Consider the following 20,982-nt stretch of genomic DNA (forward strand, 5'->3'; position numbering starts at 1 on the left):
CGACGATTGTCTGGTTGAAGGCATATGCGACACTCATCAATGACGAGAATGTGATGCCAGTCCTGAGTGGTCCATTTGGCATGTTGTTGCACCCATCTGTACCACGCTGCATGGTGTCGTGGTCGCAAAGATGGACCTCGCCATGGATGTCGGGAGTGAAGTTGTGCACCATGCAGCCTATTGCACACAGTTTGAGTCATGACATGACGTCCTGTGGCTCCACAAAAAGCATTATTCAACATGGTGGTGTTGCTGTCAGGGTTCCTCTGAGCCATAATCCATAGGTATCAGTCACCCACTGCAGTAATAGCCCTTGGCCGGCCTGAGCGAGGCATGTCATCAACAGTTCTAGTCTCTATGTATCTCCTCCATGTCTGAACAACATCGCTTTCGTGCACTCCGAGACAGCTGGACACTTCCCTTGTTGACAGACCTTCCTGGCACAAAGTAACAATGTGGACATGATCGAACCGCAGTATTGACTGTCTAGGCGTGTTTGAACTATAGACAACATGAGCCTTTTACCTCCTTCCTGGTGGAATGACTGGAACTTATCAGCTGTCAGACCCCCTCTGTCTAATGGGGGTTGCTCATGCATCGTTGTTTACATCTTTGGGAGGGTTTAGTGGCATCTCTGAACAGTCAAAGGAACTGTGTCTGTGATACAACGTACACAGTCAACGTCTATCTTCAGGATTTCTGGGAACCGGGGTGATGCAAAACTTTCTTTGATGTGTGTAGTTTTTAAATCGAGTATGTCCACTATATTTTAGGCTATCTTTCTAACATCTCTTCTTCATGGAGCAAATACTACAGCCTGGAGCACAAGAATATGTTTTACCACTACTTTCGGCCTGAATTTCTGATTATTATAGAAGTCTGAGATGTTCTTTAGAGAAATTATTGTTTTTTATTCTAGTCTTTACAGTTTTCTCAGAAATATTGAACTTCTTGCTTGCTGCCTGCAAAGAAATAGTTTTATTCAATACAGCATTGGTCACATTTCTCAAATCTTCACTGCAAGAGGCTTGATTTGTTATCCAATTATTGATATTTGGCATGATGTGTTTAACTTGCAAGCACAATACACATGACGTAGACATACTATACTACCCTGTAAGAATGAAATTGCAGCATAGTAAGTTGATACCCCATGAACCATGGACCTTGCCGTTGGTGGGAAGGCTTGTGTGCCTCAGCGATACAGATGGCTGTACCGTAGGTGCAACCACAACGGAGGAGTATCTATTGAGAGGCCAGACAAACATGTGGTTTCTGAAGAGTGGCAGCAGACTTTTCAGTAGTTGCAGGGGCAACAGTATGGATGATTGACTGATCTGGCCTTGTAACACTAACCAAAACGGCCTTGATGTGCTGGTACTGCGAAAGCCTGAAAGCAAGGGGAAACTACAGCTGTAATTTTTCCCGAGGGCATGCAGCTTTACTGTATGGTTAAATGATGATGGCGTCCTCTTGGGTAAAATATTCTGGAGGTAAAATAGTCCCCCATTCGGATCTCCGGGCGGGGACTACTCAAGAGGATGTCGTTATCAGGAGAAAGAAAATCGGGCAGGTAGGTTAGAAAATTTAAAAAGGGAAATGGATAGATTAAAGTTAGATATAATTGGAATTAGTGAAGTTCGGTGGTAGGAGGAACAAGATTTTTGGTCAGGTGAATACAGGGTTATAAATAGAAAATCAAATAGGGGTAATGCAGGAGTAGGTTTAATAATGAATAAAAAAATAGGAGTTCGGGTAAGCTACTACAAACAGCATAGTGAACGCATTATTGTGACCAAGATAGACACGAAGCCCACACCTACTACAGTAGTAAAAGTTTATATGCCAACTAGCTCTGCAGATGATGAAGAAATTGATGAAATGTATGATGAGATAAAAGTAATTATTCAGGTAGTGAAGAGAGACGAAAATTTAATAGTCATGGGTGAGTGGAATTCGAGAGTAGGAAAAGGGAGAGAAGGAAACATAGTAGGTGAATATGGATTGGGGGTAAGAAATGAAAGAGGAAGCTGTCTGGTAGAATTTTCCACAGAGCATAACTTAATCATAGCTAACACTTGGTTCAAGAATCATAAAAGAAGGTTGTACACATGGAAGAATCCTGGGGATACTAGAAGGTATCAGATTGATTATATAATGGTAAGACAGAGATTTAGGAACCAGGTCTTAAATTGTAAGACATTTCCAGGGGCAGATTTGGACTCTGACCACAATCTATTGGTTATGAACTGTAGATTAAAACTGAAGAAACTGGAAAAGGTGGGAATTTAAGGAGATGGGACCTGGATAAAATGACTAAACCAGAGGTTGTACAGAGTTTCAGGGAGTGCATAATGGAACAATTGTCACGAATGGGGGAAAGAAATACAGTAGAAGAAGAATGGGTAGCTTTGAGGGATGACATAGTGAAGGCAGCAGAGGATCAAGTAGGTAGAAAGACGAGGGCTAGTAGAAATCCTTGGGTAACAGAAGAAATATTGAATTTAACTGATGAAAGGAGACAATATAAAAATGCATTAAATGAAGCAGGCAAAAAGGAATACAAACATCTCAAAAACGAGATCAACAGGAAGTGCAAACTGGCTAAGAAAGGATGGCTAGAGGACAAAGGCTGTAGAGGCTTATCTCACTAGGGGTAAGATAGATACTGCCTACAGGAAAATTAAAGAGACCTTTGGAGAAAAGAGAACCACTTGTATCAATATCAAGAGCTCAGATGGAAACCCAGTTCTAAGCAAGGAAGGGAAAGCAGAAAGGTGGAAGGAGTATATAGAGGTCTATACAAGGGCGATGTACTTGAGGACAATATTATGGAAATGGAAGAGGATGTAGATGAAGATGAAATGTGAGATACGATACTGCGTGAAGAGTTTGACAGAGCACTGAAAGACCTGAGTCGAAACAAGTCCCCAGGAGTGGACAACATTCCATTAGAACTACTGACAGCCTGAGGAGAGCCAGTCCTGACAAAACTCTACCATCTGGTGACCAAGATGCATGAGACAGGCGAAATACCCTCAGACTTCAAGAAGAAAATAATAATTCCAATCCCAAAGAAAGCAGGTGTTGACAGATGTGAAAATTACCAAACTATCAGTTTAATAAGTCACAGCTGCAAAATACTGACGTGAATTCTTTACATACGAATGAAAGCACAAACACACACACAAAATTCAAGCTTTCGCAACCAACGGTTGCTTCATCAGTAAAGAGGGAAGGAGAGGGAAAGACGAAAGGATGTGGGTTTTAAGGGAGAGGGTAAGGTGTCATTCCAAACCCAGGAGTGGAAAGACTTACCTTAGGGGGAAAAACACTCGCACACACACACACACACACACACACACACACACACACACATATACATCCACATATATACAGACACATGCAGACGCTTGTAAAGGCAAAGAGTTTGGGCAGAGATATCAGTAGGTGAAAGGAACTGTTTGAGTATTGGAAATGGTGGATTTTGTAGCAGCAGTAGTGTTGAAAGTGGAAAAATTTTTTTTGGTTATGGTTTGGAAGTGGGTTACGTATTATTGAGTATATATAGGCGGGATAAAATTGCACAGTAGATTTCGGTAAAAAGGGGAAGGTGAATACAAAGTGAAACTACCAAACTCTTTGCCTTTACAAATGTCTGCTTGTGTCTGTATATGTGCGGATGGATATGTGTGTGTGTGTGCGAGTGTCTACCTGTCCTTTTTTCCCCCTAAGGCAAGTCTTTCTGCTCCCGGGATTCGAATGACTCCTTACCCTCTCCCTTAAAACCCACATCCTTTCATCTTTCCCTCTCCTTCCCTCTTTCCTGATGAAGCAACCGTTGGTTGCGAAAGCTTGAATTTTGTGTGTGTGTTTGTGTTTGTTTGTGTGTATATCAACATGCCAACGCTTTCGTTTGGTAAGTTATATCATCTTTGTTTTTAGATACAATAATGGAAGAAGGATTTTTTTAGCATTTACATCAACTAGGACATGCTTTGCTGTATGCAAGTTTTGGAAAATTTTCTTTTTTATTTAATTATATGAACAGATGCCCTTCCTGTCATTGCAGTTCTCAGGTACCTAAGTGATGGAAGTCATGTGCATTATCCATCTGTGAATTGTATAAACATAGTTACGTGTGTGATATTATTTTAACTGTCCCTGAATCATATTTTCTGAGGCACAAATTGGGTAAACACACAAAATTTGCTGAAATAAATGCGGGAAACTGCCTAAAAGCCACACTCAGGGTCGCTGGTGCACCAGCTGCAATTGTTAATCTGCTTCACAGTTTTAATTCTAGCCTGGCTCCCTTTCTTGTCTCACAAGTCAGCACACTGCATGTTACACTATAAAAGCAGCTAATTGAAGAAAGGAATATAGGACTTAATGTCCCATTGATGACCAGATTATTTCAAAAGAATGATATCGTGTTTGAGGGAAATGCAACAGTCATGTACAGTCTGGAGTTGCTCATGATCCAAGGGGTAGAAAATTAGAAACATATTCATAAAAAGGAGACAAATGGCAATATCAGTGTGAAGGAGGTTCAAGGCATGGTTGGTCTGTAATGAATATGTTAATATAGCAACACAACAGCAATGGAATAATACATAAAGTAACGGAAAGGCAAACACTCACTTACAGCTGACTGGTGTGTGCTGCACAGAAACATACAACAGACACAAAAGTTACAGAAGCTTTCCAGCTATTGCTGTTTCTCTAGTAGCATTCACACACATAACTATAAAGACATTCAAATACTCACACACACCCTTGGTGAGACAATATATTTACAGTTACAGAGTGATACATTTAGAGGTCAGGTGATAGAAGGTACAGTGGCACGTCGGCCAGCTTAAGACCCAATCAACAATCCACTCCTTGGGTGACAGGCTAAGAGTGGTGCTAGGGGTGCCCTAGTGCAAGATTTGTGTACAGTGGCTATTACAATTAGTAACATAAACTGACACAGGTGAAGGTGTTTGAGAGGAAAGGGAGAAAGAATGGGTGTCAAATGAGAAGTTGTTTGTGTGGAAAGATGTTCTTTAACCGGCCTTGACTGGTACTAAACAGAAAACAGTGCAGACATAAAAATCCGTTGGACATGTTAATCAGGAAGCAATGATGAAAATTCGATTACATCCTTTGGAAGTAGTATTCAGGCAGGACACAGTTGAATGGCAAAGCATTTGCCTTGACTCAGCAAAACATTATTCAACAACCCTGGCATAATATAGGGCAGCAAGTGTGCAGTAACTGTTACAGAGTATATAGCATTTTCTGTTAAGTATTATTATATTATTAAGGCAGGGAGGGAAGTTACAGATAAAGAAATTCAGATACGTTTTGTTGTAACCGCGACCGTTCTGGTCGCGGGGTGGCCATGAACCAAAGTGCGGCAGGACCAAATGGGAGCAGCCCACGAACAAACAAGGAAAAGGATGGACACACACAACGACAGGCGACCGAGCAAGACACCAAGAACAGCAACACACAAGAAGCAACAGGGTCACAAGCAAAAACATCATGAAATCAACAACAACCACTCAGACATGAAAACAAGCAAAGTAAACACGATGTCTGTAAGCGAGATATTGAGAGACTCATGCGAATATCAGACTGCCTTGCTGAGAGAGAAGCAGGCACTTAAATACATGATAAGGTACATCACTATTGGCCGCTGGGACCACGTGCTCTGCAGTGGTGCCCTCACATTATACGCTGGCCAGGAGCGCGTGCAGTCACGGGTTATGGCATGATGGCTGCAGAGACCTCTAGTGGTAATCAAGGTCCTTGCCATCTGGCACGGATTCAAAACCCATGGTGCTCACTACCAGACTTTTAAAGCTAGAGGAGACAGAAAGGTGATCAATCCATTGTATAATCCTTCTCTCTGAAATGAAAAATGGTGATGTTAGTTTAATCTTGGATGCTTATGGAATGAACAAACTTTTCCCCTGTAATGGAATAGGCACAATATCTGGAAGAATTTTTAAAAAAGTTCAAAGATGTTCAAATTTTTAGTGATAAGGGTATACAAGCAACCCAATGGTAAGTCCTGCTGCATTGCTGCATGAGTTACTTCTGAGAGCCAGCTGTGGCAAAATTATTTCACTGTTGTGAAAGACACATGAGACATGTGAAATACCTTCAGATTTCAGGAAGAATGTAATAATTTCAATTCCAAAAATGCAAAAGGCTGACAGGTGTGAATACTATCAAACTATCTGTTTAATAAGTCATGGTTACAAAATATTGACATAAATTATTCACAGAAGAACAGAAAAACTGGTAGAAGCCAATCTTGGGAAACATCAGTTTTGGTTCTAGAGAAATGTAGAAACGTCCAAGGCAATACTAAGCCTTCAATTTACCCAACAAGATAGGGCGAAGAAAGGTAAATCTATGTTTAAAACATCTGTAGATTTAGATAAAGTGAATGACAATGTTAACTGTGCTTTAATACTTGAAATTCTGTAAAGTAAAAGGGGTAAAATACAGGGAATGAAAAGTTATTTACAGCTTGTACAGAAACCAGACTGCAGTTATAAGACTTGAAGGACATAAGAGGGACACAGTAGATGGGAAGGGAGTGGGACAGGGTTGTGGATTACCTCTGATGTTATTCAATCTGTACATTGAGGAAGCAGTAAAGAAAACAAAGGAGAAATTTGGAAAGAGAAAGTACATGGAGAAGAAGTAAAAATTTCAATGTTTACTGATGACATCATAATTCTGTCAGAGATGCTAAAGTATTTGGAAGAACAACTGAATGGAACAGCCAGAGATTATAAGATGAACATCAACAAAACTAAATTGGGGCAATGTAATGTAGTTGAATTAAATCAGGCAATGCTGAAGAAATTAGATTAGGAAAGAAGAAACTAAAAGTAATAGATGAGTTTTGCTATTTGGGCAGTAAAATAACCAATGATTGCTGAAGTAGAGTGGGTATAAAATGCTGACTGGCAATAACAAGGAAAGCATTTCTGAAAAAAGGGGAATTTCCAGGGCCATTGCCACCCGCATCCAATGGCACAACAATGCAAATTTCCTATTATACTTTTAATCATTAAACTGGAGATAGTCCTCATGTTTTGTTCTCAATTCCTTTAACATTAATTGAGGACAACAAATGCTTATTTTTTTATGTTTCTTATTTTTTGTCATCAATTTTTGGAACAGGAAGATTCTGCTGAACATTTTAAACTAGAACTCAATTGAATATACCAGATCAACCAAATCTGGCATCAATTACTTATTTAATTACAAGAAAATGGACTAATAAGGGTGTGGAACTATTTTCTGGTGTGACTTAATTTTCCCGTGAATTTAGAAATTATGATATACTGATTGGAGGCATACCAAAACCTCAAATTAGGTCATCTGGATAACTGTGGTGTTATTTTGCTTCTGTTTCAATTGAAATAGTTTTAGAATGAGGAATAAATCTCATCTCTTTCAGCATTCGGCAACCTAGTTTGTGAATATGGGATCAATTAACCACAGGAAATAATAACAGAACTAAAAACATCAACAGAACCATGCAATACAACTGACACTTGACAAATGATCTGCAGAGACAAAAACAAAAAGGAGCACTGAGGGAGGTATAGTATCACATCGCAAAATGATCACAAGTGAGTGCACGTGCCCTTCTCCAGCAATCGACAGAGATGAATCAATGTCATGTTTGTTTCCGTTTCATATTCAATGGCCACTGATTTAGTTTTAAATTAGGTACAGGACTGTGTTTACTTTCATAAAAGTAAGTAAAAACTCAGTATGTAACTGTTCTGTCTGACTTTGAAAACAATTCAATGTCTTAATTTTTCCTCTTTTTCATTTTTTCTTCTCACTTGCTCAATTTTTTTTTCTGTTTGATCTGAAGTTAATTTTTGCCATCCTATACCACACCTAAAATTTTGCTGCCCTAGTTGGCCACCTAGTCTTGCCTAATGGTAGAAATGGCTCTGGGAATTTCTTAAAATCTAATGTCAATTTAAATGGTGGGAAGGTATTTGTCCAGAGCATAGTCTTGTACGTAAGTGAAACATGGATGATAAGCAATTCAGACAAGAAGAGAATAGAAGCTTTTTAAATATTATGGTATAATAGAATGCTGACTATTAAATGGGTAGATAAAATAACAAATTCCAAATACAATTGGATTAAAAAGAAATGTATGGTACAGTTTAACTAAATGAAGAGATTGGTTGATAGGACATATCCTGAGGTATCATGGAATTGTCAATTTGCTTATGGAAGGAAGTATGGGAATAAAAATTGTAGAGGGAAACCAAGGCTTGAATACAGCATGCAGGCTCAATTGGATGTAGGTTGCGGTACTTACACAGAGATGAAGAGGCTTGCCCAACATACACTAGCATAGAGAGGTGCATCAACTCAGTTTTCAAACTGAAGACCACAACAACAGCATTGGAGAAGCAGCTGTCAGTATCAAGTTCTGCAGTATTGTCTGAATGTCTCTGTGTGTGAATTCATTCACATGCTAGGCAAAAAAGTTCTAGGGAAAGAAGTTGTTGGAAAAGCAGTCTTTGTGCATGACATATTGATACTGATAGCAATGTCACCATGAGAGGAGCTTGTAGACACCCTAGAGAAAGTGCTAGAATTATGGTCAATGGAAAAAAGTCCAAAACCAGAAAGAAAGAATAGGCTAGACTTATGCAGGCACATTGTGTGTGATGATGGGTTTAAACCAAGTTAAAAAATGTCAGAAATTTCCTTGTTTTTAGATGCAAAAAGTAGCTGAGAGGATTTCTCAGTCAGTGTGAACTCTAGAGGGAGGCTGTGAAGGACCAGTTATTAAATAGCACTACCTACCTATGCTACTGAAAAACTAGTTTGTCTGGAAATGAAAAGAGTAACACAACAAGGCTTTTGAGGATATAAAACAATGGGCGGTGAAGTAATGAGATACTGTCATACTTGGTGCTATAGAGCACTTAAGAAATGGGGAAAACATTACACATTAATGAAGCAGGATACCCCAACCTTCCAGTGAAGCTTTATTAAATTTCATTATTATTTGCGTGATACATATATCTCTTCATAATGCCACAAATGACTCACACAATGGCTGCTGTACCTATAGAAATGTGATTCATCAGATACCACCCACGCAGAGAAAATGTAGAGCCTGGTTTACTTAGCAAGAGACTGTGAGTAGTGGAGAACATGTATGTAGGCCATAATCCAGCTAAAATATGGTGTTTTAGCTTAATTTTTTGTCAGTCTTATCACAACATCTTAGGCAATGATATTAACAATAAACACATCGTTTTCTCTAAACCAAATCAGAATAAAAGTCTCTAACATTAAATAAAATTGTATTTTACATGTGAGAGTAAAATCTGCAATATGAAAATGAACATTAATTTATATACTTCATACCTTTCATGTACACAATATTTTCTGATGTGGGAGATGTCATTGCTTGCCCTGAATGGACCCGACATTCAACTTTCTGACTGCCATTGATTCTGTATCTGAAACATGTAATAGCTAATCAGAGGATGGGCTTCACATTTGATATTACAATTTGAATTTCAAAATAAGGAAGCCTGAATGAATTCAAGTGAAAGATTGACAAAAAAAAATTCAGTACCAGAGGGTCTTCATGAGAAACTGTTCCATGAATCTATTCATTTATTTATATACATTGTGCCATTCTGTTGGTGTATGTGAGAGGTAAGAGTGTGGAAGGAAGTGATATACAAAGTTTATAAATCCACAATAAATTGTCAAGCAAATATTGAGAACAGTCATGGTAATAACCATATCATTCATGTATGAGAATGTAATATGTTCTGTTAACTCCTAAGAGATCTGAAATGCCATCTTGATATAGCTGTATTTAGGTTTTTAGTTTACATCTGGCATATTATTTTTACCTTGTATTCTGTGTGCACTGCATAGATTTAAGCAAGAAGTACCTTCACAATACAGAATGAATCTTCTACCTCTACATCTATGTTTTACACTTACATTCAACAGTGTGCTGTTATAAAGCTGCCTGAGAGATGACAACAGTGGACTGGGACTCTGAACCATACTCACATATTTTGCACCCAACTGTTTTACCGAATGACCTATATAGGCATGTCACACAACCTCTACCTGCCAATACACCTTATCTCATTTCCAAATTCAACAGAAACTCTGCTATTTTTCTTGATGATCTACCTCTCCTGGAAGCATCGATTGGTGAAGAATGACTTAGCCACAGAATTGGAATATTTTGCCTTATGGACTGGAAGCACACAATTTTAATCTATCAGGGAGTTTTGTAACAGTCTACAATCCACTGTGAAGTGAAAACTTCATCTGGAAACAAGCTATTCAATTGTGGTTAAATCATTCCCTACCATATCCTTTCCACCAGCAGTGCTAAGCAAGTTATGTGGGAATAAGGTGTTCTGAGGAATTTGGAAAGTAGGAGATGGATACTGTCAGCCTGAAGTTGTGTGACAGGTCATGAAATGTGGCTGGACAGCTCAGAAGCATGCCTGGATAGTTCAGTTGATGAGAAGCTGGGATCGGGTTTTGAGACCCAATCTGGAATGCAATTTTAACTTGTAAAAGAATTTTATATCTTTAATATATTTACATTTTGAGTAATATTGCCTTAAAAGAGCAGTGTGTGGTATACCCTTGTATTGGTGCTTTTCAATGCTATTCACAATCAACCCTCCTTTACTCACATGAAAATTCGTGACATGGTCACTTACACAGATGACAGGTGTCATCCAAGAAGCAAGTGGTCTATTTGTATACTTTGAATGGCCTTAATGACTGATTTTATGATTTTTTATTAAATCTAAATATAATACATTTAATATTTGTACACAGTATAATATATTCTAACGTTTTAACCAGTTCAACCATTCGAAGAACAATATCCTCAGCTGAATTAGTGGCATTACATAGTCCCTCTAGTTGCTTACCGATGTACAATTCTAAATTCAAAGTGTAAGCTGTTTTTACATCAACCAAAGCAAACACTTTTAACCCATACTTCACTGGTTTGCTAGGGATATATTGCGTGAATGGAATGGACAGTTTCCTCTAAATCCCAAAAGCTGTTCATCAACAGTAAGATATTCACTAGGTGAAAAATATTTTTGACAATTGTTCGTGAAAGGTTCAAGTACCTCTCTGATAGAAGCCAACTTGTCAGTCTCTCTGTAAACACCTCTATCAAGGATATTATCAAACCTAAGACATCTCAACAGAAACCTGAATTGGTTTTCACTTATGCATAAATAACATGATTCAAGTCCGTTTCCCTTTGAGTTATCCCACAATTTCGATATACTCTTCCTAGAACATCTCAAAGATCCACACAGATATAACAAATCAACAAAAGCTCTGATCTCTATTGCATCCCTTTCCCTAGAGAAGTTACCATGAACTTCACTGATGGATATATTAGTGCATGTTGTGATAATGCTTATTATGTTTTCATCCAAGAAAAAGTTCAGAATTTCTATTTCTGTCTTTTTTATACGAGCTTGATTTTTTGGTAAAGGCAAATGCATAATAATATTACAAGATCTGCTTCTAACAATGGTAGGATATTTATTTTTCCTCCGTTTAGTTATTTCACCTTTCACTAAAAGAAATGCAACCTCTTGAGTTACTTCTTTCTGTGACTCATATTCATCATTCTCTGGTACTTCTTGTTCTGTTACTGAATCATGACCTCTTTCATGAACACAGTCCTCAGCCTCTGAGTCAGTGCTATCACTGTGAGCATCTTCATCACTCAGTTCATTGAATCATTCCAACCATACATTATGATCTCTACTAAACTCTGTCTGAGGTTTTTTTGCTTTTGACATTTCTTCCACAATCTAAAAATAAAGAGAATACTAGGTAACATGGAAGGTAACTGCAGTCAGTTTCAATAAGCCCAAATTTATGCACATGAAAGATTGATTGAATCTTGGAAAGCAATAAAGTAATACAGACTTACTTTGTTTCAGATTGTGGCAGCAGAGCTCACGCGGATGACTGGTGTCCTCCAGACTATAATAATGTTTCATAAACAATGTATCTTTCATAACTGAAAGCCAACAGTGACTGGAGCTAACTGCTGGAGAGTTAACAGAAAGGTACTGAAAATGGTGTGATCTCAATCCTGTCCTGTCAGACAAAATTGAGTGCGAAAGTCATGTGGATGATGAGTGTCATCTGCATGAGTGACAGAGGGTTAAAAAATGGTGCTACTGAAGTGCCTATCATGTTACATCTTTTCTGATGTTGAACTACTTCTGCCTAGACTTCTAAGAGTCTGTGAGTAAAGGATAATAATAGGGACTGCTTTCACTTTCTTTGTAGATAAACTTCCCCAGATATTCTTAAAATATCTTCTTTTGTTTTAATGTGGCTCCATCATTTTGAAAGTGAACTTTATGTGATTTCAATGCAAATCACACTGTGGCTGATCAAATTCTATGGTAACACTGGCTTGTCTCATCACACATTCTGGCAAACAGTGCTGCTGCATTATTGTACAACTATTACTAAAAATAAGGTCAAAACTAGCACAGTCAACAAAAACTCCTGGAGATTCGGTAGTTTAAGAAACATCTGTCTTATTAGTTATGTGGGTAACTGCTATGTCTATGCTAAGGAGCTTAGCTTCAAACTGTTCCTGGCACATCATTATCTCAGAATATGTTGCAATATATTGACTTATTCCCCAACTTCTTGTCCAAAGTATTTCCTTATTTTTATTCACTAGATTTCATGGACAAAGCAGTCCATTCGCAAATGAAAATAATAATATTCATGCTGTAGGAAAGTTCTTAGAGAATGTAATTCATTTAAGATTGAAGGAGACTGCTCACCAAAAAGCAGAAGTATTGAGTTGTCGAATGGCACACACAAAAGAAAGAAAACTTGCTAGCTTTTGGAGCTTCCACGTGGGAAAAATATATCTAAAAACAAAGATGATGTGACTTACCAAACGAAAGTGCTGGTAGGTTGATAGACACACAAACAAACACAAACATACACACAAAATTCAAGCTTTCGCAACCCACAGTTGCTTTGTCAGGAAAGAGGGAAGGAGAGGGAAAGATGAAAGGATGTGGGTTCCCCCCCCCCCCCAAGGCAAGTCCCCCCGCTACCGGGATTGGAATGACTCCTTACCCAAAACCCCACATCCCTTCATCCCTCCCTCTCCCTCCCTTCCCCCCGACGAAGCAACCGTGGGTCGTGAAAGCCTGAAATTTTGTGTGTGTGTTTGTGTGTTTTTTTATTGTGCCTATCTACCAGCGCTTCCCCATTTGGTAAGTCATGGAATCTTTGTTTTCAATATATATATTTTGTTTGTGTGTCTATCAACCTGCCAGCACTTTCGTTTGGTAAGTCACATCATCTTTGTTTTTAGATATCTGACCGCCCATACACGGACACAGGCATCTGTGTATGTGCAGTTGGATGTGGGTGTGTGTGCGAGTGTGTGCCCGTCCTTTTTTCCCCCTAGGGTGGGTCTTTCCACTCCTATATATATATATATATATATATATATATATATATATATATATATATATATATATATATATATATATATATATATATATTAAAAACAAAGATTCCATTACTTACCAAACGGGAAAGCACTGGTAGATGGGCACAATAAAAAAACACACACACAAAATTTCAGGCTTTCGCGACCCACGGTTGCTTCGTCGGGGGGCAGGGAGGGAGAGGGAGGGATGAAGGGATGTGGGGTTTTGGGTAAGGAGTCATTCCAATCCCGGTAGCGGGGCGACTTGCCTTGAGGGGGGGGGGGGGGGGGGGAAGGGACGGGTGTACACTCGCACACGCACATGCACACATATCCATCCACACATATACAGACACAAGCAGACATAAAAAAAACACATTCTTTCATCTTTCCCTCTCCTTCCCTCCTTCTTGACGAAGCAACCATTGATATATATATATATATATATATATATATATATATATATATATATATATATATATATATATATATATATATATACACAAAGATGATGTGAATTACCAAACTAAAGCGCTGGCAGGTTGATAGACACACAAACAAACACAAACATACACACAAAATTCAAGCTTTCGCAACCAACGGTTGCTTCATCAGGAAAGAGGGAAGGAGAGGGAAAGACGAAAGGATGTGGGTTTTAAGGGAGAGGGTAAGGAGTCATTCCAATCCCAGGAGCGGAAAGACTTACCTTAGGGGGAAAAAAGGACAGGCACACACTCGCACACACACACATATTCATCCGCACATACACAGTCACAAAACTGTGTGACTGTGTATGTGCAGGTGGATAGGTGTGTGTGTGCGAGTGTATACCTGTCCTTTTTCCCCCTAAGGTAAGTCTTTCCGCTCCCGGGATTGGAATGACTCCTTACCCTCTCCCTTAAAACCCACATCCTTTCGTCTTTCCCTCTCCTTCCCTCTTTCCTGATGAAGCAACCGTTCGTTGCGAAAGCTTGAATTTTGTGTGTATGTTAGTGTCTATTTGTGTGTCTATCAACCTGCCAGCGCTTTCGTTTGGTTAGTCACGTCATCTTTGTTTTTAGATATATTTTTCCCACGTGGAATGTTTCCCTCTATATATATATATATATATATATATATATATATATATATATATATATATATCTCTGTGTGTGTGTGTGTGTGTGTGTGTTTTCCTCTAGCTTGTCAAAGGATGACTCTGAAAGCCAGCAAGTTTTCTTTCTTTTGTGTGTGCCTATTGACAATGCAATGCTTCTACTTTTCAGTGAGTAACAATATTCATATTTTTGATGAGTGATGATCCGTAGCTATTAAATATTTCAAGAAATTTAGACTGAAAACATCTGCCTTGTTAAAATGGATAACTTTATTTTGTTCATAAAATAAATCATAAAGATAATCTTCACTAACAGAGTCACCGTCTTAGCAACCATTTGCAAAAACAATGATGGTGTTGGAAACAATGACTCTGTGTAAAAAATATCAAATCTGCTTCTACATCTTTTATCTTCAATAATATCATCAGCCATAAGCTGAGATAATGTCCTTAATTTTTGTCATTATAAAAGGCAAATCTACTCAAAACTTTATAGTTGTCAACAAGTAACAGTTCTCATAAAAAAGTATGATGAACCTGTGTAAATAGTATTGATATTTGAAAAATATTTCATTCAAACCTATTGCAAAATGTCACAGTACTGCACACTTCATGTTCTGATAACATCATGTGCAAGGGGTGCTATTGTGTGCGGAAAAAAAATTAAAAAAAATAAAGAAATTGGGGCATAATAGTGGATGATATTTTGAACATTTTTATCAAGACCCCTAAGGTCATAAGTGTAAGATATATTTTATATAGCACTCTGAGAATGGTGTTTGTTTTCTGTTCTTGTGATAAATCTTTTTGATATTCAGTAGGCAAAATAAAATAAAAAATAGAGTAATTTGGACAGCTTTATGGACAATTACGGTCAAATAAAAAGCCAAATTTGTGTCATTAGAGCTTTGAGAAGCCAAAATACTTTACAATAAATATTCAAAATGATAACCACCAACTTCAGTAGAGATTGTTCAATGTTGAGCCATGTTTTGTCTTATCCTTTATAAAGTTCCATGCTGCCTCTGCATTGTACCAGATTCTACTACATTGCACTCAGTAAGCTCATCTACTTTTTTTTATCAGTGCTGAGTACAGAATGCCCTTTCCATATCCAATCCTGCCATTGTCATTAGAAGAGAAAGGTGAGATCAAGAGAACATACATGCCAAAGGATTTGGCATCCCCTTCCATTTACTCTGTGTGAAGATGTCTGTAAGAGATGCTCAGGTAAGATGATCGAATTATGCTACAGCACCATCACATTGGTATGACATACTAATGTCCATTTGCAATGGATAATCTTTGAGAACTTTGGGCAAGACATTCTACAGAAACATCACAATGTGGTGAGACATGAGGTCCAACAGGGTGGCCTCCAACAATTTGAGCCCAAACATTTGTTGAGTATCTCATATTTTCTCAAGCATTTAGTGTGTGGATATACAGTGCCCATAAATGGCTATTGCAGGTGTAAAACAGTAGTCTCTGTCATAAAACATGACTCATTATTAATCTGGTTGATCAGGAACTACGTGTAGATGGTCACTGTGTGGGAACTGCCAACACTCATGCAACTGACATACATTGCACAGGAAATCAGGAAATCACATGTGTTGATTCTTTGTTTGGAAGAAACATGTTCCAAAAGAACTTCTTCAAAATCAAGGGCCTGTAACCTGTTTCATGCACCTGCCTAATTTCTGTCATCTGAGATAGTTCCTGTTGCCCTTAGTGGGTGATCAACATTAGTAAACGTTGGTTCACTAGGAAGTTGTTTGTTTACGTATATTTCCATGTACAGCAAATCTATTGCTCTGGTATTCATATGAGATTGTCCATAACATAAATGCATATCAGAATATGTAATTACTCTTCATGAAGACAGATCGTTTTAAAATCAGTTAAGGATCTGCAGATACATACATACAGAGAGCAATGAAAGCATTGTAAGGATGCAGCTATAGAGTGACTCAAGTGGACGAGCTATGTATTTACATACTTCCCTGTGGTGGCAACCACCAATGGATGGAAGAGGAGCTACCAAACAGATAAGAATTCAAAATCTCGTAGTGCAATACATGCTTCATTCCTCATTTTAGATCCCTTGATGAAAAATGTTCAAGATATCACTTTTTATAGCCCCACAACAACCCACCTAACTTCTCAATTCTTGTGACAGTTATTTTGAAAGTAGTTCAGAGATATCTATATCTCTTCCAATAAACATTTCCTGGCAACTGTTTTCAGACCTTTTTTTGATTACTTTTTAGATGAACCTAGTATTTCCATTTTCCAAGTGCCATAAGAATGAAGACTTGCTTGTAAATACAAGTTTGTTATTAGTCATATATTTGTGTGCTGCAGCTGGCAAACTAAATGTCAAAATGGCAGGATACAGTGGAATTTTGAAAGAGCACCCATAGTTGTGAAAAAAGCTGAAAATTGAGAGCTCCGCCTCTTTACAAAAGTAGCTCTGCCTCTTTAAAAGTGTAGCTAGGACACAACTTGTTGTCAGAAACATTGTTATTACTGCCCCTTCCAATATATTCTGAACCTATGTGGTTGAAACACCTGTGATGGAAACATATAAAATCCAACATCCAATCAGACTGCTGAACCCATTCACATTCATCCACTGCCTCACTCCTAAACACACAAAATTTGTTTAAAATGTGCTGATATAAAAGAAATCAAAACTAAAAAAGTATGTCAAGTACATTTAGCTGCCAGATTGCTTTAAAAAAATCAGCTGGCATTGTGAGTATTTAGGTGTTCACTGACTGATGGAAATAAAATCCAAACTTTCCAGAATGAAATTTTCACTCTGCAGCAGAGTGTGCGCTGATATGAAACTTCCTGGCAGATTAAAACTGAGTGCCCGACCGAGACTCGAACTCGGGACCTTTGCCTTTTGCGGGCAAGTGCTCTACCATCTGAGCTACCGAAGCACGACTCTCGCCCAGTACTCACAGATACTGGCAGAAGTAAAGCTGTGAGTACCGGGCGTGAGTCGTGCTTCGGTAGCTCAGCACTTGCCCGTGAAGGGCAAAGGTACCGAGTTTGAGTCTTGGTCGGGCACTCAGTTTTAATCTGCCAGGAAGTTTCAAAATCCAAACTGATATACATAACTATATCAACTAGCTCAATTTTTGTGAGACATATTTGAGAATATAAGCTGCACAAAAAAGGTTTGCACAACATGTGCAATGTGTGTTTCTTAGCTAAAGAATGAGTCTTGAAACTATAAAAGTAACTCTAATGTGAAATAAAAGCAAAATAATAACCCCAAAATAAAGGAAATGTATTTGAAAGTGCACTGTCAGGCATGACTAACACTTTGAGGGTGACTGTCTGGATGTGCAGTGCACTGTTGGCAAGCAGGGTGCACTCAGACCTTGTGAGGCCAACTCAGGAGCTACTTCACTGAGAAGTAGTGGCACCAGGTGACAAAAACTGACAATGGAGAGGAGAGTGGTGTGCTGACTCCACACCCTCCATATCCTCCCACAATGAAGCCTTTGGGCTCAGGATGATACAGCAGGCAGTCAGCACTAATATGCCTTGTGATGATATTTGGTTTGCGGGGTGCTCAACTGCATGGTTATCAACATCTGTACAATATCCCAATCTTTGCACTGTCAAGTCTCACCACTTACCCAAATGATGATGAAATGATGAGGACAACACAAACACCCAGTCCCCAGACAGAAAAATTCCTGACCTCGCCAGGAATGAAGCCTGGGACCCCACGATCAAGAGGAAGCAATGCTAGCCACTAGACCATGAGCTGTGATCACTGTTGTGCCTTATGAGGCCTGTTCAGATGGAGATTTTTTATTTGAAAGGGCACATGTTTTTACACCTGGAAAATAAAAATCTGTTGCTGAGTAATGTTCAAAATTGTATTGCTCCATCCTATGGATTGTGACATGTTCAAATCCTCCTCAGTGTCCTGTCCACAAGGTAGCTGAGACACTGCTGCTTGAGCCCATCTCATTATTCAATGGCAACTCCCCCAACAGCAAGTGTAAGAGAAGGATTTCTGCAATGACACACTGTATGTTTCAAAAGGTTCCAAGCATGCTCAAACAGGTTCAAGTCAGCAGATACCACAGGGCATTCATTCCTTTTGGTTACTTTCTGCCTCCTGGAGGAAAGCTGTCCATGAATTGGGTGTGAAATACTTGAGGTACCATCTTGAAAGAGGAACCCAGAACTGAAATGTTGACTGTAGGGCTGGACAACAGGTTGAAGGAACATGTCTCAGCACTGTTCAGCTATCTAATTGCTGTGATAATGGAGAGAGGAATCCAACCCTTGCACAGCAGAGCAGCAACTACATATTTATCTTTTTCTGTGCTTTTTATTGTTGGGTTGGGTTGTTTGGGGAAGGAGACCAGACAGCAAGGTCATCGGTCTCATCGGATTAGGGAAGGACGGGGAAGGAAGTCGGCCGTGCCCTCTGAAAGAACCATCCCGTCATTTGCCTGGAGCGATTTAGGAAAATCACGGAAAACCTAAATCAGGATGGCTGGACGCAGGATTGAACCGTCATCCTCCCAAATGCGAGTCCAGTGTGTAACCACTGTGCCACCTTGCTTGGTTTTTTATAGTCTGATCCTTAAATTACTTGTGTGTTTTTGTAGTTAAGAGCTGTTTTCTCATGTTTTAGTAACTGTATAGTTTAGATTCACCCATTTTGTTGCATAGTTGAAATTTGTTTGTTTGGCATGGCCAGTGATCATTCATCTCAACTTAGTCAGCTACCAGCTGCTGCCTGTGATGGACTAGCAGCGCAGCAAGTTACATAATTAGCTTTTCTGGGCTTTTCTTTGTAATTTAATTCATAAATTCCTTGCATGTTTTTGTATTTAAGAAGTGTAATCTCAGCTGTTTCTCTATTTGAGAGGTGTAATATTGAATTTTAATAACAGTAACGTCTAGATTCATGTAGTATGTAGCACAGTTATTTCCTTTGAACAGCCAGCTACACACCTCAGTAAGGCACAGCCTCAGTTCGTGACACATCAGGAGGATAGTAAGTTACATACTTAGCTTCGTCTGTGTGTTTTTATAGTTATTTCTTAAACTAGTAGTGCTAGTGTGGATAATACAAGTGTGCACTGTGTGTGGGTGCAGGAGGAGCTCAAGATGGTTCTGGTCATAGTCAGCCATCTTCAGGCTGGTGCCTTGGGGTATAGCAGTCATGCAGAATCTGGCACGTCACATGGGAAACCTCAGGTGTCGCTTGTTTCACCCATGGGCTCTGCTGCTGAGGCACCTTGATGATAATCTCACACAGTGGGTCTGCCCTCACCACAGGGTGAGTGGCAGGTGGTAATGTGTTTGCGTTTCTCAAGGCAGAGAGTGATGTAGAGGATGGCAGTCTAGCCTTGACCATTTGTCCTGTCAGTGGACAGGCGGCTGCTCTTTCAGCAGGGTCTAAGGAGCTTCCCAGACATGTGAGTGGCATGAAGGCTTCTTAAATAATACAATCCGGCATGTTTTTCTCAATGGTATGTGTTCATCAGAGACAACAGTAATGTCAGGAGAGCCACAGGGAAGTGTGATAGTTCCCCTATAATTCTTTATATTCATAATTAATCTATCAATATAATGAAAAGGGTAGTTGCTACTCACTGTATAATGGGGTGCTGAGTCACAGAAAGGCACAACAAAGAGACTGTTGGGAAGTTAGCTTTTGACCAACAAGGCCTATGTCAAGAGTAGACAACATACACACACTCACACAAACACAACTCACACACATGACTGCAGTCTCTGGCAGCTAGAGTCTGACTGGGAGCAGCAGGGCATTATGGAAGAGGCAACTGGGTGGGGGTAAGGAGGATGCTGGTGCTGTTAACTTTCCAGAATTTCTTAACCTCGAACCTTGCCTCACCATCATTCCCCAAATCCCTCAACATGTAAACTAACCTTACATCCACAGAAAGATTCACAATCCACCACCTAAAAACTGGTCTTGACATTATAATCCTACCTGCTGACAAAGGCTCCACCACTGGTTTTGAACCACAAGCGTTACCTGGTAGGAGGACTCCGCCACCTGTCAGATTCATCCATCTACAAACGATGTGACAGTGGCCCCATTCCATAAATCCAGCAGGATCTCCAGTCTCTCCTCAAATCCTTAGGCATATCCCAGAGCTTCTCCCCAGAGTCCATCTCTCTCCTTGCCCCTAACATTCCTGCACTGCTACCTTCTACATGATTCCTAAAGTCCATAAACCCAACCACCCAGGATGCCCCATTGTGGTTGGTTACTGTGCCCCCCCCCCCCCCCCCCCACCCCACCCCACTGAGAGAATGTCTG

General features: G+C 39.3%; 1 protein-coding gene across 1 annotated transcript in view; it reads right to left on the reverse strand.

Moving 5' to 3' along the window:
- Nucleotides 1–20,982, reverse strand: part of LOC124722970 — a 464,760-nt gene that overhangs the window by 108,281 nt on the left and 335,497 nt on the right. Inside the window, exon 12 of the mRNA XM_047248137.1 lies at nucleotides 9,424–9,518. Coding sequence (XP_047104093.1) covers nucleotides 9,424–9,518 — 95 coding nt within the window. The remainder of the gene's footprint in view (nucleotides 1–9,423; nucleotides 9,519–20,982) is intronic.

The sequence above is a fragment of the Schistocerca piceifrons genome, chromosome X, assembly GCF_021461385.2.
Source record: "Schistocerca piceifrons isolate TAMUIC-IGC-003096 chromosome X, iqSchPice1.1, whole genome shotgun sequence".
Taxonomy (NCBI): Eukaryota; Metazoa; Arthropoda; class Insecta; order Orthoptera; family Acrididae; genus Schistocerca; species Schistocerca piceifrons.